At 42.1% G+C, this 27,813-nt stretch overlaps 1 protein-coding gene across 1 annotated transcript in view; it reads left to right on the top strand.

Annotated features, from left to right (window-relative positions):
* Window positions 1-27,813, top strand: part of MAPK8IP2 (mitogen-activated protein kinase 8 interacting protein 2) — a 63,832-nt gene that overhangs the window by 9,482 nt on the left and 26,537 nt on the right. Inside the window, exon 2 of the mRNA XM_044679291.1 lies at window positions 10,089-10,129. Within this exon, the coding sequence (XP_044535226.1) occupies window positions 10,089-10,129 (41 nt within the window). The remainder of the gene's footprint in view (window positions 1-10,088; window positions 10,130-27,813) is intronic.

The raw sequence follows: 27,813 nt of genomic DNA on the forward strand, positions 1-27,813 counted from the left end.
GCGCGCTGCTCCGCCTCCCGGGTGATGGCTGACTGGCGCCGGATCGGCTGTAGAGGACCCTCCCAGTCAGATACCCTCCGCAGGGCCATGGCCGCCCGCTTGGCCCCGCTTGGCCCTGTCCGGTCGGGCTCGGGCTCCGCCTCCGCTCCCTTCGGCCCCGTCTGCTCATAGGTCACGTCACCGAGGCCCCGCCCCCTGCTGGCCCCGCTCCGCCCCGCTGCTAAGCTCGTCTCGCCCCGCCTCGACCCGCCCCGTCCCGCCCCGCCCCGCCCCGCCTCGACCCGCCCTTCGGCTTCTCGCAGTGCGGCTCCGGGAGGCACCGGGAGCCCCGCCCTTCTTTGCCCCTCTCGACCAGCCCCACCCCTCGGCCGTGTGGATTGAGGCCCTCAGTCCTCCTGACCCGTCCTAACCCCTAGGGATAGTCCACTGCTCCTGTGGCCAGCCCCCTGCCTGTAGCCCCACGGTTCGTGCGCTGGCCTATTCCTGTCGCCTGCTGCTTCTCTAGGGAAGAGAAGCTGCGGCTTCTGGGGGTCGAGCCAGCCCTGGCTTTGTCACTCACCCTCTTGGCTTCTCTTTCTGTAAAATGGGCACAGAGCCTCAAGGAAGGCGCTGTGTGGGTGGAAGAGGGCAGCCCAAGGCCCAGCGCTGCCATCTGCCTGGAAGGCCCCCTTCCTTCCCCTGCAGAGGGTTCTAGTGAGGCTGGAAAGATGCCCAGGCCTGGGTGTGGGCACAGTTGTTGTTCGGTCCTTTTTCAGTTCCCTTGGACTCTTCTTGACCCCATTTAGGGTTTTCTTGGCTGAGATACATCTTGGTTTGCCATTTTCTTCTCCATTTAATTTGACAGATGAGGAAACTGAGGCCAACAGAGTGAAATGATTTGCTCAGGGTTGTACTGCTAGTAAGTGTCTCAGTAAGTAAGTCTTCCCGACTCCACTTCACCTCTAACTAGCTGCCCTATGCAGGAGCAGAAAGGAGCACTGATCACCAAGGAGCTATTGGAAGGCTTTTTTGTAGCACAGACCCTTGAGCTGGGCTTTGCAAGGGTCAAAGTTTTCATAGATGTGGGCAGAAAGATCCCCAGTTTCCATGTAAATTTACTCATAGTCACAAGGCAAATCAGGTAGGTGACAATCGTTATTATTCCTCCTCAGAGAATGCAGAAACCCTAATCAAGGCCCCATGGTAGCTTAGAGAGCATGGGTGCCCTCCTAACCCTGGAGTGGGTTCCATTTTCCTCCCAGGGTCTGCTCGCCCAGTCTGATAGAACTTCTCTGTTCTCTAGATTTCCTTGGGAAGGAAAAGGAACTCGGCCTCGTCCCTGTCAGACAGCGCTGTCTGAATGAGTCTGGGGAAGAGCAAGAGCAAAGCCCAGGTTTCTGTTTTCTTTTGTCAGGGCACAATCTCTTGCCTCGGCTCCAGCTGCCAGAGATAATATCTGTAAAGTACTTAGCACAATGCTCAGCATATAGTAGGGGTTTAATAAATGCTTGTTCCTTTCCCCATCTACGTGGGAAGATCTCATGTGCTCCACCCTCTTCTCCCTAAAAAGGTGGCCCAGAAACTGTTCCTCTCTGCTGCTGTCTCCTTGGGAGAGGTGAAGGGGTGCTCACTTTGGGGCGGGCTTCACCTGGATAGATGAACATGTATTAACCTGGCCTACTAGGCTTAACATCTGCTCTCAGCTTGCTCCTGTATCTCTCAAAAAAAAAAAAAAATCAGCCCAACAGCATGTCCCCTGCTGTGTGCCAAATAGTTCTGCTACCAATCCTCATTTCTGTAGGTCCAACGCTTGGGAAGGGTATCAACCCACAGCATTCTGAACCAACCGAGTCATCCCCAAATGAAGAGTAGGGACAGAATCATTTTTTAAAAACCCTCACCTTCCGTCTTAGACTCAATACTGTGTATTGGATCCACAACAGAAGAGTGGTAAGGGCTAAGCAATGGGGGTCAAGTGACTTGCCCAGGGTCACACAGCTGGCAAGTGTCTGAGGCCAGATTTGAACCCAGGATCTCCTGCCTGGCTCTTTGTCCACTGAGCTACGCAGCTGCCCCCAGAATCTTTTCCAATGAGGTTTCCTAACTATGGCCCTCAGACATCTCCAGAAGACATAAAGTCCCCAACAAAGATGTCTCATCCCGTTTGCTCACTAAGTCAGACAAGGAACATCCCTTCCCACCGAATCAGAGCTAGAGGGACCTCAGGGGCATCTGTGAGATATCTATGGACTACACAGTTGAGAAGTGATTCCGTGAGCTAAAACTTCCTTCCAGAGGACTCCCCAGTTGGACAGGGCTCAGGATGGTTTTTCATAAATAACATTTACCCACCTCAATCTGCAGGAGAAAGACTCCTCCCCTTTGCCTCCACCCAGCCCCTTCCCAGGACTGCCCTAATCTGGGGACCTTTATCGGAACTATTCCTGGAATGTAGCCGCTTTGAGGTCACAGCTTTCTCAGGAAGCCTCCTTCTCTTGGCTTCGGTCTCCTCCACAGCTCTGTTCCCATTTTTAGATAATAGATTCGACAGGCTGACCTTGCAGGCTTAGCAGAGGGCCTGATCCCCTCGCCCTGGCTTTCTTCTAAAAGATGTCTTTGAAATGTCTGCAGACAAACTGCTTGATGTTTTTAATGGCGCCATGTGTGTATGTGTGTGCTTTCTTCCTGCTGATGTCCACACTTTGTCCCAGTTCCTGCCAGGAAGTCACCAAGTTCCCTGTCACATGGGGTTTGCTTAGACACTCCTACAATAGTGAGTCTTGTTCCTGCTTCAGAAGTTGCTTAGGACAGCTAGCTAGGTGGCTCAGTGAACAGAATGCCAGACCTGGAGCCAGGAAGACCCAAGTTCAAATCCAGACTCAAACAGTTATTGGCTGTGTGACCCTGGGCAACTTTGCCTCAGTTCCTCATCTGTGAAATGAGCTGGAGAAAGAAATGGCAAACCACTCTCGTACCTTTTCCAGGAAAACCCCCAATGGGGTCATGAACAATCAGACTCAACTCAACATCTTTGATATTTCTGCATTAATCATCTCTGCTGCACCTCTTCTCCCCCTTTGGTTTTGGTGACAAGAGTCTCTCCTGGCTCTCTTCCTGCCAATCTGACTCCTCTCCACAGAGCTCCTCTTCCTTCTCCTGCTCTCCCCAAGTGGGCATCCCTTCAGACTCCCTCTTAGGTCATTCCCTCTTCACTCTCTCTTGAGCATCTTATCCATTCCACTTGTAGCAGCCATTTGTAGCCCAATGGCTCCTGATTCTGCATCTCCCTCACCCCTCCCCACCCCCAGAGGACTGTAGCCACACATTGCAAACTTCCTTCTGGATACATCCATCTGGGTGCTCCAGCAGTACACAAAACCAACATGGCCAAGAGCAATCACATAGTTAAAGGGCGTTTGATGTTGTTTGATCATAATCTACTCTCTGGGACCCCATTTCCCTCCTCCATTCCCTTCTCCAGCACATTTGACAGATGAAGAAACTGAGGACAGCAGGGTTAAAGTGATTTGTCCAGGGCTGCACCGCTAGGAAGTGGCTGAGGCTGGATTCAAAGTCAGGAAGAGGCTTCCTGATTCCAAGGCCAGTGCTTAATCCACTTCGCCACTTCACTGCCCAGTGAAAGGGATGCCTTGTGACTAGAAGGGAAATCAGTGATCAATGAGAGCCAGTGTTGTTTACCAAGAGCAGACCAGGCCAGAAGGACCTCCTTGACTTTATTTTGAACAAGGTACTAGACTAGTGAGTCAAGAGAACAGAGCTGCCTTGAAAGACTTGATTCCAGCCAAGCACTAGGGAAAATCTTTAAGGACTTTGTTCCTCAACTTCAGGGCAGAGGAGAGTCAGTTGGGAGATTTGGCAAGAGAAGATCCAAATGAGGCACACAGTAGCTGTCTTTAAGTACATAAGGGAGGGGTTCGCCTTGTCTTCCCTAGCTCTAAAGGGCAGAATCAGGAGTAGTAGGGAAAGTTCCGCTTAGAAATATCTCACAGGAGGGGATAGCTAGATGGCTCAGTGGCTTGAGGATCAGGTTTAGAGGTGGGAGGTCTGGGTTCAAATTTGGCCTTAGACGCTTTCCAGCTGTGTGACTCTAGACAAGTTATTTAATTCTAGCCCTTACCTCTCTTTGGCCTTGGAATCAATATATAGGATTGATTCTAAGATGGAAGGCAAAGGTTTTTTAAAAAAGAATCTCACATCTTTATAGACCAGGGACTCCTGCAGTCCTAATCACATGACAAGTACCTGTGTATATATTCATGTATAGGGATACTTGAGCCAGGGTAGTGTGGGGTTATTCGTGTGTGTGTGTGTGTGTGTGTGTGTGTGTGTGTGTGTGTGTGTGTGTGTGTGTTGTGAGGCAGACATTTGTGGGTGGAAGGAACAACATAGCCCCTCAGAGAAAAAGGCTTGAATGGAGATTTGGATGGCTCTGAGGACCTGAGAGAAAATCACCCCTGATGAATCTATGTGAAGTAAGAAGCTGTGCTGCATTACTGTCTACCACCTTGTTTACAGAGAGTCGTTATCAGAATTTAAAGGATGTGGCTGACATATAAATTAGAAATTAAATAACTCTTTAGGGAATATGGGATGGTTACATAAGGACTTTTGGGTTCATACCCGATAGAAAATTGTATTTGATTTTCTTTTTGAGTTTTCAGCAAAGACGAAGATAAACCACAAAAGACAAGGAAGCCCTGATTTAAGGGACAGGGAAGCTTTGTAGTGGAGGTGGGAGCTGTTTAATTGGAAGAGAGAGCTAGAATTATTGGGAGCTGACTGGAGGAAAGTAGACTCCCTTGGTATTTATTTAATTTTTTAATTTTTATTATTTGATTTATTTATATATTTAAAAAACAGTTTGGATTTATTCAATTCAAATCAATAAACTCAGTGCTTAGGACTGGGGATATAAAAAGAAGAAAGATAGCTGCTCCCCTCTTGGAGTTTATAATCTAATGGGGGAAGGTCACTCGGAAGAGGAAGCTGGAAAGGAGAGAGTGCCCCAGGGACATCATATTCAGTGGAGTTCAAATCCGGTAGAACTGCAGATGGAAAGACCTCTGCTTTTTAATGCTATCTATTCTGAGAGAGGGGACTCTTCTCTGCCGGCACTGGTCTTGCCTATTCTCTCTATAGCTGAAGAGAGGCGGAAGTAGAAGGGGAAAGACATATATGCTTTTCTGAGAGCTATGCTCGTTTGTTTTTGCTAAAAGAACATAACACTTTCTCAACACCCTGCCAAGTGTAGCTGTGTGCTAAATGAGCCTTACAATGCTTCAGTGGTTGAGAGGAACAGAAAAGTGGTTTTGCTATGTGGAATGGAGTGTTCCCTAAAGAGACCAGGCAATCAAAGCCTGCTTTTTAGACCCTTGAGTTTCCCTGGGCAATGAATTTCCTAAATCATATGTCTGACTGCTAGACTTCTTTAAATATGACCACTTTTCCCCAAGGGTACCACTTGCAGTGGTGGAAGAATGTGGCCCAGGTTTATGGATGTACTATTATATTTTTATTATTTCTGCTTTTGCCTTCTATTGAGGAAACATTATGATGCTTCCTAATTTTTCTTTCCAAGTATACTTTTAAATTATTCTTGATTTTTGCCTTATTTATCTTTTATATTTACTAAAATGTTTCACGGTCAAGAGTCAATGGCATCCTTGTGATCGATTCTGTGGAAATGGGAAATATATTACTTGGGGCTCAGTGGTCACAGTGGCGGAAAGTACGAGTGTATTCAGGCTTTCCATTAGCACCTTGACAATGAGTAATGGCAGTAGTATGGTCAGGACTAAGGCTGCTCCATCCCACACTTGTTCCCCTCTTCTTTCCAGGCCTTCCTGCATGAGGGCAGGTTGAAGGGAGAATGAGCCAGCCAAGAGAGAAGGGAATTGTGGGGGCCTCATATGTAGTGATTCCTGGGACATGCTGTTCAGCTGAGGAATATCTTCAGTACATATTCAAGGTGTCTAGTCTGCTCAGCTTCGGGCTTTTGTAAAACTCGTAAGAGTTTCTATCTTAGAATTGATATTAAGTATCTAGCTCACCCAAGCTTCAATTTTAACTCTTGTTTTCAGCCATGCTGCAAGTGCTGCTGGTTCTCACCATCCTAGAGCCCACCTTCCTTGCATCCTTCAGGCTTGGACTCCGCTCTTCTCCAGAAGAGGAGGAAGAATCAAAGGACATACCTATGTGACCTTGGGCAAATCATTTCCCTTTCCAGGCCTCAGTCTCCTCATCTGTAAAATAAATATTGGCCCTAGTGCTTCTCAGGATCCTTTCCTGATCTAAATGCTATGGTCTTATTGTAGGAATGGGTGCTTCTTATCTCCACAAGAGTACTTGCCTCCCCTTCACCCTAGACCTGGAAAGGCAGGTAGCACCCCTGTGCTTTCTCTAGGGGTGGGACCAGGGAATCACTGTGCAAGTCTTCTTCCTGCTGTCCAGCTTGACACAGGACAGGCTCTATCTCTTCCCTGGTGGAGGCTCAGACCCAATTCTCAATTCTTTCTATTGTCTTCCTTGGAGCATCTTGGATCTCTTCTTAGCTAGGCCTTGGGTTCAGGATATAAAGATGGATTGACTTTGGAGGACTATAGAATTCTTTCTTCCTTTTTTTTTTTTAAACCCTTACCTTCCATCTTAGAATCAATACTGTGTATTGATTCCAAGGCAGAAGAATGGTGAGGGCTAGGCAATGGGGGTTAAATGACTTTCCCAGGGTCACGTACTTAGAAAGTGTCTGAGGTCATATTGGAACCTAGAACCTTCTGTTTCTAGACCTGGCTCTCATTCCACTGAGGCACCTAGAGGTCCCCTATAAAGTACTTTAAATAACTACAAACTTCCCTCTCACACAAATTCTTTTAAAAAATACACCTATCTTTTTAAAAAAAATTTTTGAGAGGAAATTTGGCATAGTGGATAGAGGAGAGCTGGCCTTAGAGTTAGTAAGCTTTGGGTCCAGTCCCATCCTGTCTGTGTGCCCAGGGGAGCTGCTAATCTCTCGGTGCCCTAACCACCTCTTTAAGATTCAAAGTTTATGTAGAATCAGAGAACATATCATTGGTTTCTTTCCTATCCTTCTATCACCTAGCACAATTCTGAGTATGCAATATATATCTAATGCCTTTTCATAAATAAATATACTTTTCATGAATAAAAAATTTATATATATATATATATATATATATAAACAAAACAAAGTTTATGTAGAAGGCACTGACCTCTATTGGTAGGAAGGGTTTCCTCATCTGAGATATCAGTGAAATCATAGATCTAGGCCCTTAGTCCTAGCTGTTTTTTTTATAGTTACTTTCATTTCCTTACATAGGAGGTGCCTCTACCTCCTCAAGGGCCACCTCATGCCAAAAAAGAATTAAAAAGAGGAAAACAAAGAGCACAGGAAGAAAGTTCAGTCAGCATATGGCTGACATCACATGACACTAATATTGTCCCCATGATGCTGTATGGATGTGAGTCATGGGTAACCAAAGTCTTCTAGGAATCATGGTTATGGATGGTCCAAAGGGGAGAAGGGCATGGTGGATTGAGTCTCTTCCTAGCTCTTAGTAAATGGTCTAGAAGATGTTCCCTCCATGCTTCGTTCAATCAGAGAAGGAGGAGAGTGCATTGTTGGGCCGGAGTGAGGGATGGCTCATGGATGGCCCATGCCACCTGACCTGGTGCCCGGATGTGGGGCAGGGCTTGGAGAGATGCCTCCATGGAATATCTAAGGTGAGCCAGGTACAAGCATCAAAGAGTATGATTTGCTTGGGTAACATTAGTGGGAGAATGTAGGCCAGTGAGATCATAGCTGCTATGGTCTCCCTTGTGGCCATTCTGTATTTCCAAAGCAAGCCCCACAGAATACAGGGCTTTCACCTGTTATTGACATTAAGACACAGCTTGGCCAGGGACTGGAGAGATCAAGGGAGTTCAACCCTTAATTTATACAGGAGAAAAATGAGGCTCAGGTGGGAAAGGGTACACAGAAAGCCCAGTTCTTACCAGTCTCTTTGTTGGAAGCTGGCCTCAAGGTCCTGAGATGCACAGAGACACAATAGAAAGAGCTGGAATTAGGGCAGCAAGGTAGCACAGTGAATAGAGTACCAGGCCTGGAGGTAGGAGGTCCTGGGTTCAAATCTGACCTCAGACAGCTTTATCACCCTGAGCACTTAATCCCCATTGTCCAGCTCTTACTACTCTTCTGGCTTGGAACCAGTACATAGCATTGATTCTAAGATGGAATTGTAGGAATTAAATTTAATGGTTTGACTAAAATATATGAAAATTATAAATAATATGGTAGTTGCTGATATAAAATATTATTGTTCAAAGTCGAAAAGACTTTTAATAGCTTTTATTTACAAAAGAGGTGGAAAGAGTGAAAGAAGAGAAATACAGAAAGGTAAGGAAGACATTTAGCCCATCTTTCTAAATATTGCTCTGGGTGCTCAAGTCGGCCAGGACTTTCAGCCGGAATTAAACTCTCTCCAGAAGACAGGAAAGGAAAGCCAGCTATCCACTCACCCAAGTTCCCTCCAAGAGGCAGGTTAAGATGATGACTGGAACTGAAAGTGACTCCTGAGGCCAACTCTCTTCTTGAAGCTGCCTTACTTCTTGAAGTCAAACTCCTCTTGAAGCTAACACACCAGCCCCAGAAATTCAGGGCCTTTTTATAGTGGCTTCATGTCCCTTCCCCTCTTCACAAGGGTCAATCACAGCTTCCAAATTGCCCAGCATTGCCCAGGGGGACGGTCACTGTAGCATCTGCTTCTCACCTTTCTGGAAGTGTGAATTCTCATCAAAAGAGTTCACAGTTTCCTGGCTGATGAAGTTTCTGAGGGTGTGAATTCCCTAAGTGGTTTGTGAGCTCCTCCACCTAGTTCAAGCTTGTGTTTATTCAGTCTAAAGGTAGACAAAGGAGAGTTAATCCTGTCTTCACAATCTAGTAAGTAAGGGTACTTAAGTTACTGTTAACCAAAATGTTAACTCCAACTAGGCAAAGAGAATAAAGGATTTCCCTTTTACATGTCTAAACTGAGAATAGGCAAAGAGAAACAAGAATTTCCTTTCACTGAACTGTTTTTTTTTTCACTGAACAGGGTTTTAATTTAAAAAAGAAAAAAGTTTGAATCACGGAACACCTGGGTTCAAACCCTGCCTCCAATTCTAGCTGAGTGACTTTTTGCTCTCTAGCCCCCTTTTTTTATCTGTTGAATGTCAAAAAGAACATCAATCCTTCTCCTTCACTGCCACTGGGGTGCCGATTAAATGAGATCATTTACACAAAGCACTTTGTGAACCTTCTAATGCTATAGAAATGGAGAAATATTTCTAGCTGTGTGACTACAGGCAAATCTCTCTATCTCTGTGGGTCTCCCAGGCTTGTAGAAGGTCATGGGTTCATAAGGTGCTTAGTTGACTTTTAAGTACCCCATGGACATTAGCTGAGATGTGGTTGTTATTGTCCATTCCTTCCCAACCTGTGTCTACCTTTAGACTGAATAAACACGAGCTTGAGCAATCCACTCTGAAATGACTTTCCAGGCCATCTGGTGGGACCTTCCCATTCTACAGGTGAGGAGGCCAAGGCTCAAAGAATGATTTGTCCGAGGTAAAGCAGGAAATGTGGGAGGTAAGTCTTGGCTGCATGGCTTTGTCCGCTGGACCACCATAGCCTCCTTAGATAGATATTTCCCAGATGTATAATGAAAGCTAATGTTTATAGAGTGCTATACATACAGGTTATCTCATTTGATCCTCACAACAACCATAGGAGGTAAGTGCTATTATTATCCTCATTTTATTAGGTGAGGAAGTTGAGGCTGAGAGAGTGAGTGTTTGAAGCAGGATTTGAACTCAGATCTTTCTGATTCCAAGACCAGCACCAGATTCAGAATACCACTGTGAGCTGACATCTTTCAACCCTATTTTTTGACCAGTCTTCATATGGCACAGTCTCAAAGCCCATCACCATCCTGGTAGCACTCTTGTGTAGTTCTCTACCTTCCAAATGTCCTTGATAACATCTCTTGAATATGCCCCCTTTTCTCCTCTGACATTGCCACTCCCTGCTGTAGGCCCTCATCACCTCATACCTGGACTTGGGCAGTAGCTTCTGGTGCGTCTGCCTGCCTCAAGATCCCCCCCACTGGGGTCTATCCTCCATTCAGCCACCAACATGGTTTTCCTAAAATACGATCGGACCATGTCACCCCCTACCCTCACTGCTCCCTGTTAACTCTAGGATCAAACATAATATCTTCTGTTTAGCCTTCAAAGCCCTTCAAAACCTAGCCCCTTCCTACCTTCTCTGTCTTCTTATACATTACTCTGTGATCCAGTGGCACTGTTCTCCTTGCCATTTCTTGAATAATTCCCTAAACTATAGTCTAGTCTCCATGCCTGGCATGCTCTCCCTCATCATCTCTGCCCTCTGGCTTTCCCAGCTTTCTTAAAGGCCCAGCCTTTCAGACCCTCTTAAGGATGGTGTCTTCCTTCTTGGATTATCTCCAATTTATTCTGTTTAATGTGTTGCCAAGTCTTGTCATGTATTCCTTTCTGCCACCTTTCCTATATGCCCAGTTTCTCTTCACTGTGGTGTATGGCCTTATCGATTCATGCCAGGATTGCCCCAACAGCCTTCCTGGTTGGTCTTCTCACCTTGAGTCTCTTTCCACTCCAGTCCATCCTCTACACAGCCGGCCAAGATGATTGTTTTTAAGCCTAGGTTTGACCTTGCCACTTTTTGGTTCATTAACCTCTAGGGCAGGGGTCGGCAGCGTATGGCTCTTTCTACAGGAGCCATAAAGTCAATTTTTTTTTCAGGCGCTGTTACAGGAGCGCACACTGTGAGCACTGTACGGCTCTCACAAAATGACATTTTAAAAAATGTGGCGTTTATGGCTTTCACGGGCAAAAAGGTTGCCGATCCCTGCTCTATGGGTTCCCTATGAGCTCCAGGATTGAATATCAAGTCATCTCTTTAGTATTTAAGGCCCTCCCTACCTCTGAGAATGAATTTGACCCCTCCCCTATTTTAACAGATCCTTGTCTATCTTAAGACAATAATTCCATTCTGATGATTAGTTTGAATCAGTATTATTTAGGTTAGTGTGATTCCATAGGCATCATGAGCAGTTACCTATTAATTTTTATTCATTCATTCATTTATTTATTTTTTTTAAACCCTTAACTTCTGTGTATTGGCTCCTTGGTGGATGAGTGGTAAGGGTAGGCAATGGGGGTCAAGTGACTTGCCCAGGGTCACACAGCTGGGAAGTGTCGGAGGCTGGATTTGAACCTAGGACCTCCTGTCTCAAGGCCTGACTCTCAATCCACTGAGCTACCCAGCTGCCACCCACCATGATATATTAAAAACCTATCTATCCAATATCCCTTCCTCCTTGTGACCCACATCAGGCAGGCCTGGACAACAGGCTTGACCTAATTCTGAATCATAACAATATAGGGCCCATCACTAGGATGCCCAGGGCACATTGCTAAGAATAAGTGTCTTGAGGATAGGGCATAGATAGGCTGGTTGCTCTTTGCCCATCCCATTGTTTGGAAGTAACATGACCAAGGGACATACCAAGAGTTTGGAATCCACCAACAAGACAACTTGCTGATGTCTGGACTGACTGGACATGAAAGGATAGGGCTAGGTGATGAAGGGTATAAAAGCATAAAAAGTATAAAAATAAAATTATGGAGAAGAGAAGGGTCTCAGGCCATGAGCAAGGTCCCTCTAATAAATAGCTCTTGGCTTGGAGCTCTGCCTCAATGGTTTTATTGAAGATTGGACAACTTTCTGGCATCATGCCCATTTTATTCTCTCATTTCCCTCCCTTCCACATTCTCCTAATCCACTGGCCTTGGCCTTCTGGCTGATCCTCAAACACAGCATTCCATTTCCTGTCTCTTTTTCTTTTCTTTGGATATTCCCTAGGCCTAGAATAATTCCCACAGTCAACTCTACCTCCTAGTTTCCCTGAAGTTTTTCAAGATTCATCTCATGGTCTAGTTGTGTGACTCTGGGCAAGTCACTTAACCCCAATTGCCCAGCTCTTACTGCTTTTCTGCTTTGTAACCAGTACTTAGTATCGATTCCAAGACAGAAGGTAAGGGTTTTAAAAAAGAGAGCTTAAATTCCACCTTCTCTGGATGTCTTTCCTGTTCCACTATGCCTTTCCCTCTAACTTTCCCTTCCTTTCTATTCTGAATGTGTTAGTCCTTTGTCCTAAGATTTCACTCATTCCTTTTTTTTAAGAATCAATAGTAAGTACGGGTTCCTAGATCACACAGTAGAAAGGGTCTGAAGCTAGATTTGAACACATGACTTCCCATCTCTAGGCCTGGTGCTCTGTCCTCATTCCTTTTGTCTTCCTATTCAGAACCTTCCTCCTTGGGAGCTACCTCTTTCTATATATTGTCTTCCCCTTTTAGCATATAAACTCTCTGATTGCAGATATTATCTCCTTTCCTTGTATTTGCATCCCTGGTACTTAACACAGTGATTGGCACATAATGCTTAATAAATGGTTGACTGATTGATTCAGGAGAAGGGAGTATGTGTTAGGATAAAATTAGATTTTGGGTACGTTAAGTAAGTTTTCTTAAGTGCAGGACATAAGGGAATTCTGCAAAGCTGCCCCATGTAAGGGGCTTTGGTTGAATATATTAAAAGGTTAGGAAAAAAAAAGGTTAGGTCACCAGGGAACTGAATAATTATCAATTCCCAATTAAAGAATAACCTCAAATCAAAATGACTTTTATGGAAGTTTATTTATAAAATATAGTAAAGAGTGGAAGTAGAGAGATGAGAAGAGGGTAGAATAAGAGATCTGTCTTCAAGTCTGGCCTTTATTCTGGCAGGGCTCCAAAGGCCCAGCCAGAGCCTAAAAGTCAATTAACAAGGGTTTTAGCCACAAGGGCTTCTCCCAATCAAGGGAGCCTCCCGGATGCTTAGTACCTTCTGGGAGGTTAAAGGATTCAGCCTTCTTCACTCAACATGTGTAGTTCTAAGAGAGAGATTTAAGAGCATTCTCACCAAGGTCTTAGGGTCCTAGGTCCAGAGCTCCTCCACATCCAAGCAAGAACCAGAAGAGCTCCTTCAGGTCTAGTTCACAAACCACCAGAGAACTCTCAGCTCACTGAACTCTCTTTTTAAAGGGGCTTCTTTTGCGTCACTTCCTGTGCCTTCCTCTTAGTTTACATGTCCAATCACAACAGACACTTTTCTTAGGACTGCCCAGGAGGCAGTCAGTAAATTCTGATTTGTCACTCATTCTAGCACTCTGTGGGTTACAGACCACCCAACTTGTGAATTAAATGGAAATGTTTTCACTTTTGGTGATTAAATCTAAAGATGGGCAGGGTAGATTTAATTTCATTATCACACCCAGGCTCAGCTTGGAACTTGGACCACAGAGATGATGCTTATATTCTTTGGAATGTTGGTGTGGGGGTTGAGAATTAACTGCCACTTGTGGGAGTTAGCTCTTTGGCTCTTTCTGGAGCTACTTGGTTCCTGTGAGTTGGCTAAACCCAAGTTCTCTGGTGGATTTCCTTATTCAACTTGTGGGAACACCAAATCTACAGTTTGGGAAGAGTGAGTCAATGATTTGATAGCAGTGGAAATAAGAAGACTGGCAGAAAGAAGCAAGAAGATCTTTCTTTCCTTGTCTATGTGAACTTGACTTAAGTGGAGACAGACTGTTGGCCCAAATTGGCCCATTAGAGCCTACCTTGGAGGCAGCATATAATTTGATCAATAAGGATATTTGGAAATAGGTTTAGATAAGATAGATATTGGGAATGAAGATAGAATAAGGAGCATAGGAAGGTTTCGAGATTACTTGAGACATGAAGAAAGGCTGTGAGGCCCAGAAGGGAGTGGGAAAAAGCTTAGTAGCCCAGTAGATCTTAGGGAACCCCTTATCCTTCAACCTTGTTATCTGTTAGTTCTTTACTACTTTAATATATTAAATACAGAGATTTTATATATCTGTCTCTGAGACTTTGTACAGCCAGTCAGTTTGTACAGGCCCAAGAGTGTATCAGCTTACCAACATCACCTGGCCTTTATCAACACACAAGAAGACATTATATGAAAGTAAGGATACAGTTCCAATATTATCCTTACAGTGGCGAGCTTCAAAGGAATTGAAGGACCTATGAATTTAGCTTTCAGGGTTTAACTGTCATCCAGACAGTTAAGCTTTCCCTAATAGTCATTGTGAAATAGGCCTTAAAATTCAGGGACCAGTTTCTTTTTTCTATCTGCAGTTCTACTGAACTGAAACTTAGATGGTGCCAAAAGACAAAAGCCAGCCAGCCAGCCACTGTGTTAAGTGAAGCAATTTGCAGGGGAGCCTCATTCAGCAACATGTGGCTGAACTGTTTTAGTATTGTATTTATTCCTGGACTCTTTTTAACTACCATCCCTCTATACATCCAAGAGATACTGGCATATGGTTTTTTGATGCCAGTCTTATCTCTTATGGTCCTAGAGGTTATATCTTATATATCCTTGGGAATATTAATGCTAGTATCCATGGTTATAATACTGAGAGTTTTCTTATCCATCTTTAACTATTGGAAAGTCATGATTAGGAAAAAACTAGAAAACAATGAGCTTAAATTGAGGGTTAATTATCTCAAGACCAAATTGAATAGAATTGAAATGCAATATGATGAATTGGCTAAGACACAAAGGGCAATGGAATTAGACAAAGAAATTAAGGCAACCAAATTGGACTAAGAAACTGAAACCTTAGAAAACAATTCAGCCCATATATTCCCACTTAGGGAGATGCCAGTGATAACTGTTATAAAAAGGGTCTGAGGGAGATATATAGATGTACAATGATGTTGATGTATCTATCTGTACTCTTCTCAGCTGTAGTTGATGGAGGAACACCTTGACTACTGCTGTAAGTTATCTCCTCTTTCTAACAGCTGCCTAAGCAAGGAACCTCGAGAGGTTAGATAGATGGGTGACCTTTCCAGGTCCAAGTTGGGGTAGGATAGATTAGTATTGGGCTAATGATCTGCCTTGGATAACGTTTAGGATCTGACTGCGTTTGACTCCCTTCCCAAGGGCCGTGATAGACAGACCACTCAGGAAAGTACCTGTTGTTGAACACTCTTTATGAACAGGAAAAGGATAACAAGGTCAAGGATTGGGGGTTGGAAACCCTATTGATCTATTATCTATAAACTAGTTGACAATCAGGCTTGGCGGCTATTAATCTGGTGGAAGCTGAAGATTTACTCACTCCCACTATCTCTGGCTGGATCTGGCCACAGCCAAACCAGGGAATAGGGAATGCTATTGATGCAGCTGTATTGATGATCTTATTCTCTCAGCTTTCTCACTACCAGTGTTGGTGATACACTAGCACTCACAGTCTATCAGGAAATAGCTTCAGATTTATTCCTACCCTCTTCTTCATAGACCCCCGCTGTCACCCTTCAACCACCCACTCAGTCCAGAGATTTCCCAGTCCAGAGACTCCTGTCCAGAGACCTCCAGAGAGAGACCTCCCTCAAAGTGGCTGTCAGGAGTATTTATACCATGGGGCCAACTGATGTTTGCCCTTGGCTCATGGCACCTGGGAACATTCTGAGTCTCTCCAACTGCCATCCCTGTCAGTCAAGGTGGCATCAATCATTTCCCAGATTATGAATATAACATAACCCCAGAAAATGGGATCCTCAAAATAAGATGTCACAAGAGATTTACCCAAGCAGATTTAGACTCTTTCAAATCATCAACCCTGAGCTCTGATGAAGAACCCATGGCCGTGGTAAAAACAATTCAAAAAGTTAGTAAAGTTATATGATTCAACCTATTTGGACTTTGACATCTTCTTTTTAAAGTTTATTTATTTATTTAATTAATTTAGAATATTTTCCCATAATTACATGAATCATGTTCTTTCCCTCCCCTCCTCCTACTCACCTCCTGTAGTTAATGAGCAATTCTACCGGGTTTTACATGTGTCATTGATCAAGACCTATTTCCATATTATTAGTATTTGCACTAAGGTGATTGTAGAGTCTACATCCCCAGTCATATCCCCATCGACCTATGTGGTCAAGCAGTTGTTTTTCTTCTATGTTTCTGCTCCCACAGTTCTTTCTCTGGATGTGAACAGCATTCTTTCTTATGAAATCCAGAATTGTCCTGGATCATTGCATTGCTGCTAGTAGAGAAATCTATTATATTAAATTGTGCCACAGTGTATCTGTCTTTGTGTAATATGTTCCCCTGTTTCTGCTCCTTTCACTCTGCATCAATTCCTGGAGTTTGTTCCAGTTCACATGGAGTTCATCCAATTCATTATTCCTTTTAACACAATAGTATTCCATCACCAACAGATACCACAATTTGTTCAGCCATTTCCCAATCGAAGGGCATCCCCTCATTTTTCAATTTTTTGCCACCACAAAGAACAAGGCTATAAATATTTTTGTACAAGTGTTTTTCCTTATCATCTCTTTGGGGTATAAACCAGCAGTGCAATGGCTGGATCAAAGGGCAGGCAGTCTTTTAAAGCCCTTTGGGCATAGTTCCAAATTCCCTTCCAGAATAGTTGGATCAATTCACTACTCCATCAGCAGTGCATTAATGTTCCAATTTTGCCACATCCCCTCCAACATTTATTACTTTCTTTTGCTGCCATATTAGCCAATTTTCTAGGTGTGAGGTGGTATATCAGAATTGTTTTTATTTGCATTTCTCTGATTATAAGAGATTTAGAACACAATTTCATGTGCTTATAGTTTTGATTTCTTTGTCTGAAAATTGCTTATTCATTGGACTTTGACATCTTAACGGACAAGTTATTGTCAAAAAGGGAAAAACAGAAAATTATTGAGGATACAAATAGGAATCCCAGCTAAGCAAACTGGCCTTCCCAAGACCCCAGTTGGGAGAATAGTTCTTTTGCAGGTTATAGAGATTTAATTACAGCTAGAGAGACTATTATCCAAATGAAGAAGGATAATTCAAAGAGACAAGGGACATGGTCAAAGTTTGAAAGATTGAGACAGGAAGTGGGAAAGACCCCATCCACTTTCCTGGACAGGATGATAGATTCTGCTGAGAAGTGGATTCACCTTGACATATGCAGGGATAAAGATGTAAACCATATCAGGAGGTAGTTTGTTAAGAATATATGCTCAGTGGTCTGAATTTTTTTAGAAGCAACTGTCCAAATTAGGGTGACATGGGACTGGATGAGATTAGATGTGTAGCTTTTTATATTTTCTAGGATGACAAAGACAGACAATCTGAGGAAAAGAATGATATCATGGATAATTTAAGAAAAGAAATCAAAGACCTGATTAACTTAAATTAAAAACTAATGAGGTGCAAGATAAAGCAGTAGCAGCAGTAGTAGCATACAGACCACAAAGATTACAGCTTATCATAATTCTAGAGCAGTGGTTCCTAAACTGTTTTGGTCTATTCCCTTTCCAGAAAAAATATTACTTAGCCCCCTGGAAATTAATTTTTAAAATATTAATAGCAATTAATAGGAAAGATAAATGCACCTGTGGCCATCATCATCCCCTTGGATTGTTGCAGCACCCACCAGGGGGTGTAGCGCCCACTTTGGGAATCACTGTTCTAGAGAATACAGACAAACCTCTCGTTTTATTTATGTGATAGACCTGGTCACCTAACGAAAGACTGTCATTTTATTTTATTTTATTTTATTGCATTTTAAATTTTAATTTTTAGAAAAATTTTCCATGGTTACATGATTCATGTTCTTACTCTCCCCTTCACCCCCCTTCACCCCCCCCCCCACCAGCCAACGCACATTTCCACTGGTTTTAACATGTGTCATCTACCAAGACCTATTTCCATATTATTGATAGTTGCTTTGGTGTGGTTGTTTCGAGTCTACATCCCCAATCATGTCCACATCAACCCATGTGTTCAAGCAGTTGTTTTTCTTCTTTGTTTCCACTCCTGTAGTTCTTCCTCTGAATGTGGATAGCATTCTTTTCCATAAATCCCTCAGAATTGTGCTGGATCATTGCGTTGCTGCTAGTACAGAAGCCCATTACATTTGATTTTACCACAGTGTATCAGTCTCTGTACAATGTTCTTCTGGCTCTGCCCCTTTCACTCTGCATCACTTCCTGGAGGTCATTCCAGTTCACATGGAATTCCTCCAGTTTATTATTCCTTTGAGCACAGTAGTATTCAATCACCAGCATATACCACATTTTCTTCAGCCATTCCCCAATAGAAGGGCATACCCTAATTTTCCAGGTTTTTGCCACCACAAAGAGCACGGCTATAAATATTTTTTGTATAATTCTTTTTTCCTATGATCTCTTTGGGGTACAAACCCAGTAATAGTATAGCTGGATCAAAGGGCAGGCAAAAAGACAGCCATTTTAGGGGACTGGTTTTTAGACAAAATTAAAGAAATTATAATGGAAACTATTTCAGGGGAAACCAAGGCAATAGATTTAATGGGTTCAAAGGCTATGGAAACTTCAGTTTTAATAATGGCTTTAACAATGCTTATTATAGTGGCTATCAGTATGTAAGACCTAATTACCTCAACCAATACGATGACAGATATTTCAATGGGTCAGCACAAGCCCCAGACTTAGGAGCAATGCAAGATTACATCAAAGTGGGTGAACATCCTAAATACTCACAAATTGCTGGTGGGAATCCCCAAAATATGGAAATGCAGAAGGGAAAACATGGGGTGGCTACATTATGAAGGTGTGAAGAAGGGACTACAGTTGAAAATATAGTGAATGACTGCAAAAAAGAAGCAGATATTCATAATGAAACAGAGGACTCAGGGAATTGGCAAAATGATATAAGGGCAGTGAATGAAGATGTTGTGAGTGGAGGACAGGAACAAAACCTTAGTTTTCCTGATCCTGCTGTATTAATGCCAATTATTCCAGTGAGAACAACACAGAACCCCATGTTACCCTTGATGGTGGGAGGCCATTTGTATGATTGCCTATCTGATACCTGCACTGCCAAATCTTTCTTACAAAAATCCCCAGATGAGTGTAAAGCAGTGGGAACAATGGAAATTGTGGGTGTTACAGGGAAACCCAAGTAGTAAAGAAATTGCAACCCAGAATGGTATCATTAGAACCTCTTAGTGTGTAACACTCTTTTTTACTTATGCCAAACTTCCCAATGAATTTAATGGGTCAAGATCTTTTATGTAAGCTCAGGACAACTATTGTATGTACCCCTACTGAAAAGGCTTTGCTAGAACTACCTGAAGAATCCCTAAATATTTTTCTAGTGTTGTTTCTAGATGCAATAGAGTCAGAGGGGGAAAGAAATCACATCTATGAAATACCATCAGATATCCCTGAAGATTTATAGGCCAACAGTTCCACAGTTGTTGGGTTATTGAAATCAGCAGTCCCAGTTAAGTTAACAACTAAAGGAGGTCCACCACTAGCTATTCCACAATATCCCTTAAATAGAGAGGCAATTGAAGGGATAACTCTTATAGAGTCCTTACTTCAGCAAGTAATACTAGTGCCCTGTATCTCTGAGTAAAATACACCTATATTACCTGTGAAGAAACCCAAGCTAGATGCAAATGGCAAAGTGGTCTATATAGATTTGTCCAAGATCTGAGAGCTGTAAATGATCATGTTATCAAAAACCACTGTGTCGTACCAAGTCCTGCAATCATAATATCGGTGATTCCTAGTCATGCAAAATATTATGCCATGGTTGACTTGTGTTCTGCTCTCTTCTCCATCCAATCCATAAAGATTCACAAAAGATTTTTGCATTCACGTGGAAAGGAACACAGATGACCTGGCGCCATCTACCCCAAGGGTTCTATGAAAGTACCTCATTATTTTCTCAAATTTTAACTAAAGATCTTGCAAATATTCATTTTAAGGAAAGTAGATTGATACATTTCATGGATCATTTGCTTTTGGCCTCACCAACAGCCAAAGAATGTCAGTGTGATAGCAAACATCTTTTGGTGGAGTTATACAAGAGGGGACACAATATCAAAATCTAAAATACAATGATGTTTGCCCTCAGTGGAATATCTTGGGTTTGTGTTATCTGAGGGGTCCAGAAATATTTCCCCAAAAGAATAGCAGACATACAGAAGTTGAGTGCCCCTATGACCAAAAAACAGCTAAGGGCAATCTTAGGTACCATGAGGTTTTGCAGATAGTGGATCCCTGGATATGGAGAAATTACTAACTAAACCACTGATGCTTTTAACAAGAGGTACTGAGGCAGAGCCACTGAAATTAAAACCAGAGCATTTGCAAGCAATTACAAAACTAAAGGAGGCAATTTTATTAGCCCCTGCTCTACGTATCCCTGATTATTCCAAGCCATTCATGCTCTATGTGCATGAGTGTAAGGGTGTAGCTTCAGATGTGTTGACATTGAGTCTGGGACCACATCACTAACCTATAGCCTATTATTCTGGTCAATTAGATCCCATAGCAGCCAGTGCTCCATCAAGCTTAAGGGGTGTGGCAGCAACAGTATTGCTAGTTAACAAAGCTGCAGACCTTGTGCTAGGATGCCCACTGACAGTTTTGTCCACATGAAGTTGGGACGCTCATGCTTAAATATAGAACACAGGCATTTTCAGATCAGTACTTAATGAAGTATGAGATAGTATTATTGAGGAATGAACACATAACACTTAAAAGAAATAACACCTTTAACCCAGCCACTTTGTTGCCCGATTTACCAACACAGAGAGAATTGTCACATAGTTGTGAGACAGTGGTGCAATTAACCTCAGGAAAATCTCTCAGACGCATCTCTAACCAACTTTGACCTAATCTTGTTCACCAATGGTCCCTCACATATAAGAGAAGGGATAAGATTTACTGGAGCAGTTGTAGTTAGTGAATTTGAGACTCTGTGGTTTGCCTCACTACCTAGGAACCTGAACACTCAGGCAGCCAAATTAAATGCCCTAAAACATGCCTGCGAGATAGCAAAAGATCAAAAAGCAAATATATACACAGATTCTAAGTACACTTTTAGAATCTGTCATGCAGTTGGTTTCTTATGACTTCAGAGAGGATTTTTGACATCCAGTGGTAGAACAGTGGCTAATGTAGAGATTATACATGTAGGCTTTACAGCTTCCAAAAGAGCTGAAAGTAATTCACTGTAAGACCCATACTCAAAATGATAATTTTATAGCCAGAGAGAATCACTGTGCTGATGTAACAGTGAAATTTGTGGCAGAACAAAGTCCTACCTTCATAATGAATCTCTCTGTCACTGACAACACAGATCTAGAAAAAACTTATACAAAGAGATTCAGAAATGGAAGCAGAATTTCAAAGCTTGAAAAGAAAATGAGATCTGGATAGTGCCAGTGGGAAAACCAATTCTTCCTAGAGCTTTCTACTCTCATATCTGTCAGGCTATACATGCTAAGGGTCATTTTAGGATACAGGCTATTATAGATACTGTCAAAAGAACATGGGTAGCTCCTGGCATAACCAGCATTACGAGTAAAGTGTGCTCAGCTTGCTCTGGGTATCAGCAATACAACCAACATATGTTCAAACAAAAAGCTTTTGGGGGTCATCCACTATCACACATGCCTTCTGAACATCTGCAGATTGATTATATAAATATGCCCAAAGCATGGAATTTCAAATTCTGCCTAGGTATTGTGGACTAGTTAACTTGGTGGCCCGAAGATTTTCCATCTAGCAAGAACACAGCAAGTTTCGTAGCTAAGATTTTGTTGAGAGAGATAATTCCAAGATTTGGCATACCACAATGTTAAGGATTCAGACAGAGGGAGTCATTTTACAGACTCGTTTTTAAAACAGATCTATGAGAATCTAAGAATAACACCAAAATTTCATGTCCCATATCACCCACAAAGCTCAGGACAGGTTAAGAGGATGAACCAAGAAGTAAAATCTATGATAGGGAAGTTGTGCACAGAGACCCATTTGAAATGACCAGAAATCTTACCTATAGTTCTGTTCTATCTGAGGACTAGGCCAAGAGGGGACATGCACATTTTGCCCTATGAGATGCTCTATGGACATTCATCAACGCAGAAAAAAACTTTCACAACAGTTACCCATCTATGCTTGGGGAAGATTTACAGATTGCTCATTATATAAGGGAACTACAACACAGGATCAAAGAATCACATGAAATGCATGTATTAGTACAGGATGGACTGTTAGACTTTGTATTCCATAACATACATCAAAAACTTTAACAGGACTAGTACAACAAAACCAGCTTGGATAGGGCCTTTCACACACTTATGACAACACCTTCAGCCATCAGGGTACAAGAGAAGGAATTTTGGATGCATTACTTGCATGTTAAAAAGATGTCAGGGGAAGATTTTACATCAGGCAACATGTTGTCAGGCAAAATGTCTTCAGGTGAAGAGGTTAATCAAGATGAATGAGGAGACAAAGATCAAGATCAAGACAACAGTAACAACAATGGAGACAACAACACAGAAGACAACAGAGAAGATAACAATGGAGATGACAACAGCACAGTGGTAAAGATATCAACAAAGAGAAGAAGACAACAGACTGGTTATGGACATGAACTGTAAGACTATTTGCACCATTTTAACATTACACACTATCACTGCATAGTTGCAACCAACACGTACACTGAAAAGAAGATTGCTGCAGGAGCATGAAGACAGAAGACAGGAGAATGAAGGTATTGCTTTGAATATTTGGTAAGTATTCAGTTCAAACATTATTAACATATAGGACACATTTTATCACAGTTTCCAACAACATAATTTGGTGATGAGAATGCATGGCAATAAATGAATATGAGTTAATCACCTTGTAATGGGACTATGACAATGACTGTGAATATTAGGCAATAAGGTCTTATCTCAGAGGAAGATTTCCATATATTCCTATGAGATAACATCAGAGAAACTTACATACCTTTCATAAAGAAAGTTTTCTATAACTTTAAAGTTTTCTATAACTAACTCAAGGGGGGATGTTTATCTTCCTAATAGAGGACTTAAAAAATATATATATGAATAGTCTGTACATAGGATGTAATTAGTGTGAAAAGTTTGTACATAGTATGAAAAATATGTACATAAATATACATAGTATGTACCTAGCATGTAGATACTGTGTAGATTTGTACAGATTTGTATATATCTGTATATGTGTACATAGGTTCCTACAAGATTTTGGTTTTCTTAGCATAGCAAGGTACTTTTGAATTTTGATGTAGACAGTTTTGATTTTCTGTATTACTATAGGGTTTTAGCATATTTAAAAAGTTTGGTTTGAATTTTTCCATAGGATTTATAAGATACAATTTGCATGAGTTTTTCATAGTTATTGTTTTTGTTTTCTGTGACAGCATAGGACACATATTTGTTTTTCTGTAACTGTATTTTTGCAAGAGTTTGCATTTTGCACTTTGGATTTCTATGATTGTAATATTTGAACTTGCATGTTTGCAAGTATGTTTCCTTTGATTTCTTTCTTCTGTTTCTGGAAGTTCTCTTTTACCTGAATTATAACCCTAGTGTAGTTTTAGCTTAGATAAGGTGTAGCATAGGAATAGGATAAGATAAACTTAAGGTTAAGAATTTTTTGGGGGGAGGGGGAATATAATAATGTTAGGTTTAGAATTTAGATTTACATGGTTAGTTGCGATCAAATGGGAGAGATTACATCTCTCTCCATCTGATCGAAGGGGGGAATGTTAGGATAAAATTAGATTTTTGAGTAGGTTAAATAAGTTTTCCTAAGTGCAGAACATAAGGGAATTTTGCAAAGCTGCCTCAGGCTCAGCTTAGAACTTAGACCAGAGAGATGATGCTTGTATTCTTTGGAATGTTGGTGTGGGGGTTGAGAATTAACTGCCACTTGTGGGATCGCCTAGTCTGGAAGATTGCTCTCCAACAGAGTCCATGACGTTGATAAATCTTCTGATGACCAAGGCAGATGTTAATAGCATCCCATCAGTCACTGAGCTGGAACCCACCAGGGAGGAGGAAAGTTGGAAGGCCAAAACAGACCTGGCAAAGATCTGCCGAAAACGAAACAAAGGCCGTCGGAATGACATGGGCCCAGCTGGGGGAAGTTGCGCAGAACAGAGTCCGTTGGCGTGAGATGGTTGCGGCCCTATGCTCCTCTGGGAGCCAACAGGAATAAACTAAAACTGTGGGAGTTAGCTCTTTGACTCTCTCTGGAGCTACTTGGTTCCTGTGAGGTGGCTAAACCCAAGCTCTCTGGTGGATTTCCTTATTCAACTTGTGGGAACACCAAATCTACAGTTTGGGAAGAGTGAGTCAATGATTTGATAGCAGTGGAAGTAAGAAGGCTGGCAGAAAGCAGCAAGAAGATCTTTCTTTCCTTGTCTATGTGAACTTGACTTAAGTGGAGACAGACTCTTGGCCCAAATTGGCCCATTAGAGCCTACCTTGGAGGCAGCATATAATTTGATCAATAAGGATATTTGGAAATAGGTTTAGATAAGACTGATATTGGGAATGAAGATAGAATAAGGAGCATAGGAAGGTTTCGAGATTACTTGAGACATGAAGAAAGGCTGTGAGGCCCAGAAGGGAGTGGGAAAAAGCTTAGTAGCCCAGTAGATCTTAGGGAACCCCTTATCCTTCAACCTTGTTATCTGTTAGTTCTTTACTACTTTAATATATTAAATACAGAGATTTTATATATCTGTCTCTGAGACTTTATACAGCCAGTCAGTTTGTACAGACCCAAGAGTGTATCAATTTACCAACATCACCTAGCCCTTATCAACACACAAGAAGACATTATATATAAGTAAGGATACAGTTCCAATATTATCCTTACACATGGATGGGTCTATGAGGCCATTGTCATGGGGCCGCAGGTCATATAGTCCATTCATGTGTGAATCTGGTCTATCTGTAACTCTGAAGCAGGGGATCCCCCAAATATGTTGCCATGGGAGCTTTCTTCTATCCCTTTTGTTTTTAATAGATACTTCTGGAGCCCATTGGTGGTGTATCAGTTACCCCTCACTCTCCAACCCATTTCTTTTTTCCCCCCAATATTTTTTCAGTTACATGTTGAAACAATTTTTGACAATTGTTTTTTGATATTTTAGGATTCAGATTTTCTCTCTCTCTCTCTCCCTTTCCTCGCCTCCTCCTTGAGGTAGTGAATAGCCTGATATAGGTTATACCCCCACTTTCATGTAAGACATATTCCCATATTTTTAGTGTCATGATAGAAGACATGTGCCAAACATATAGTAGAAATCTCATGAAGGAAATACAGTGGGAGATGGCGTGCTTTGATCTTCACTTAGACTCCAATGGTTTGTGGAGAGAATTTTCATCATGAGTCCTTCAGGGTTATCTTAAAGATTTGCTTTGCTGGTAATGTAATAGTCTAGTCCTTAACAGTTGATCATTGTACAATATTCCTGTTACTGTATTCAGTGTTTTCCTAGTCCTAATCACTTCATTTTGTGTCAGTTCATATAGGTCTTTCCAGGTTTTTCCTAAAAGTATCCTGTTCATTGTTCCTTATGTCACAACCAAATACACAAATTATTCATCCATTCCCCAATTTCTAATTCTTTGCCATCACAAAAAGAGATGTTAAAAATATTTGTGTGTGGGTAGGTCCTTTTTCTTTATCTCTGATCTCTTTGGGATGCAGACCAGTGGTGGTGGTATTGCTGGGTCAAAGGATGTGTATAGATTTTTGGCCTCACCCACTTCTTTATATTTATAGCCAGGTCCCAATTAGTCACTATGAGAAGTGATAATTATGTAAAACATGGTCATTGTATCCATCCTAATAGAAATCTGAAGTGGGCATTTTAACAGTTTGGCCACTTCATGAGATTAATTGTTCACACCATTGGAGACCTAGTTGTACATCCATTCCTGGTATTGCACTCTGGGGGTTATGTGGTACAGTGCCTCCCCCCAGATTGTGGTTGCTCTTATTATTGTGATGCTTTGTAGATTCTGGAGGGCAGACTTTAAACAAAGGCATTCATTGCAAATTCCAAGCATTCCTCCCCATTTTTCTTCTTACTTTATGTTATCTCTTGCTGGGCAAAACTTTACAAATGCTCAAATTTAACTCATCTTCCATTTCATCCTCAGGCATTTCCAATTTATTTCATGGTTGACAATATCCTTCTTTCTCCTTTATGCCTTGAATAACTATGTTATTCCTTTTACTTCTTGCTGTTTTATGTTTAAAAACATTTCATTCATGGATCAAATTGTAACTTAATAATGTGAAGTTGAGAATCATTTTACCCCATCTTGCTTTCCAATATTCCCAAGAATCTCAGTTCTTAGTATTCACAGTCCTTGGATTTGGCAAACACTATTATGTTTTTTTCTGTCTCTGGACTTCCTAGACTGTTTTGTCGACATTTCTTTTTCTTCCTATAAGAAGTCACAGCCTGAGGTCTCCCACTAGTAGTCTGCCCAGATGATTGAGGTTGGGGCCAGTGCCCTTTTATGGAGATGTCAATCTTCACACCACAGAAAGACTGGGTCTTCCCCTGAGGAGCCAAGCTTGAGATCCCTTTGATAAATGTGCCTAAGAGACTGAAGCTGACTCAGGGAGAAGCCACAAATTCTCCCATCAGTCCCCAGGAGAATTAAGCAATCTTTCAGAGAATAGATTTCTGTATTATTTCTTTACTGGAGAAGCTGCCAAGAGATTTCTGACAAATAGGGAGACCCTGGGGGAAAACGTGCCTGGATGGGAATAGGGGCCCTCCAACAGAGACATGGGGAAGGTTGTATATGGTGGTGGAAGGGAACCCTAGGAAAGGGAGGGAGGCTGGGAATCACAGTGTCATAGCTAGAGCTTGAGAGAACTGAGGAGTTCTCTGAATTTTGCCTCTTTTTCTATTCCTAGCATCCTGGCACATAGTAGGCACTTCATAAATGTTCACTGATTGATCAGTTGATTTCTAGATATGGAACTCAACGCCCAGAGAGGAGTAATGATTCTTTCCATTCCATGGTGCCCTTTCTATCATATCACACTGCCTGCCTCCTCTAGAATGTCATGGTCTGGATCAAGGAGACTTCCTTGTGTCTTACTAACATCAAAAAGAGAGAAGCAGTCAATCAGCAAGCATTAGTAAGCTTTTCTTCAAGAACTGAGCCAACTGCTAAGGATAGGAAAGTCAAGCTTTGTAAATAATGGTAAAACAGTAAATGGCCCATTGTAAAAATAGTCCCTGCCCTCAGAGAGCTCCTATAGGAGTGGGGAGACAATAAGAAAATAATGGGATATTTATAAAATACATCCTGAGGAGATAAAAGATCAATTTAGCAAGGAAGGTTCTAGCAGTAGGGAGGACTAGAGGAGGCTTCCTGCAAAAGATGGGATTTGAGTTGTGTCTTGAAGGAAATCAGGAAGTCAGGCAGTGGAGATGAGGAGGGAAGACATTCCTGGCAAAAGTCCCAGCTACTGCAAAGGCCCTGAAGCAGGAAATGGATTGCTGTGGGCCAAGAGCAACAAATAGACCAGTGTAGAGTCAGTTTGAATAGGTGAATCATAGAGGACTAGAAGGGAAGCAAAGTGCAAGAAATCGGGAAAATAAGGAGTCAGGTAGTGAAGAGCTATAAAAGCACCACCAGGTACTTAGATCGATCAAAGGTTGGGATAAGCAGGAGGCCAGGAGGCCAATTGGATGAGCCACAGGTGAGTCAGAGATAGCCAATAATCAGAGGTCATGGAAGGAAGAACTGATTTCCTGCTGAGTCTGTACCCCAGAAA

Source organism: Gracilinanus agilis, chromosome 5, assembly GCF_016433145.1.
Source record: "Gracilinanus agilis isolate LMUSP501 chromosome 5, AgileGrace, whole genome shotgun sequence".
NCBI lineage: Eukaryota > Metazoa > Chordata > Mammalia > Didelphimorphia > Didelphidae > Gracilinanus > Gracilinanus agilis.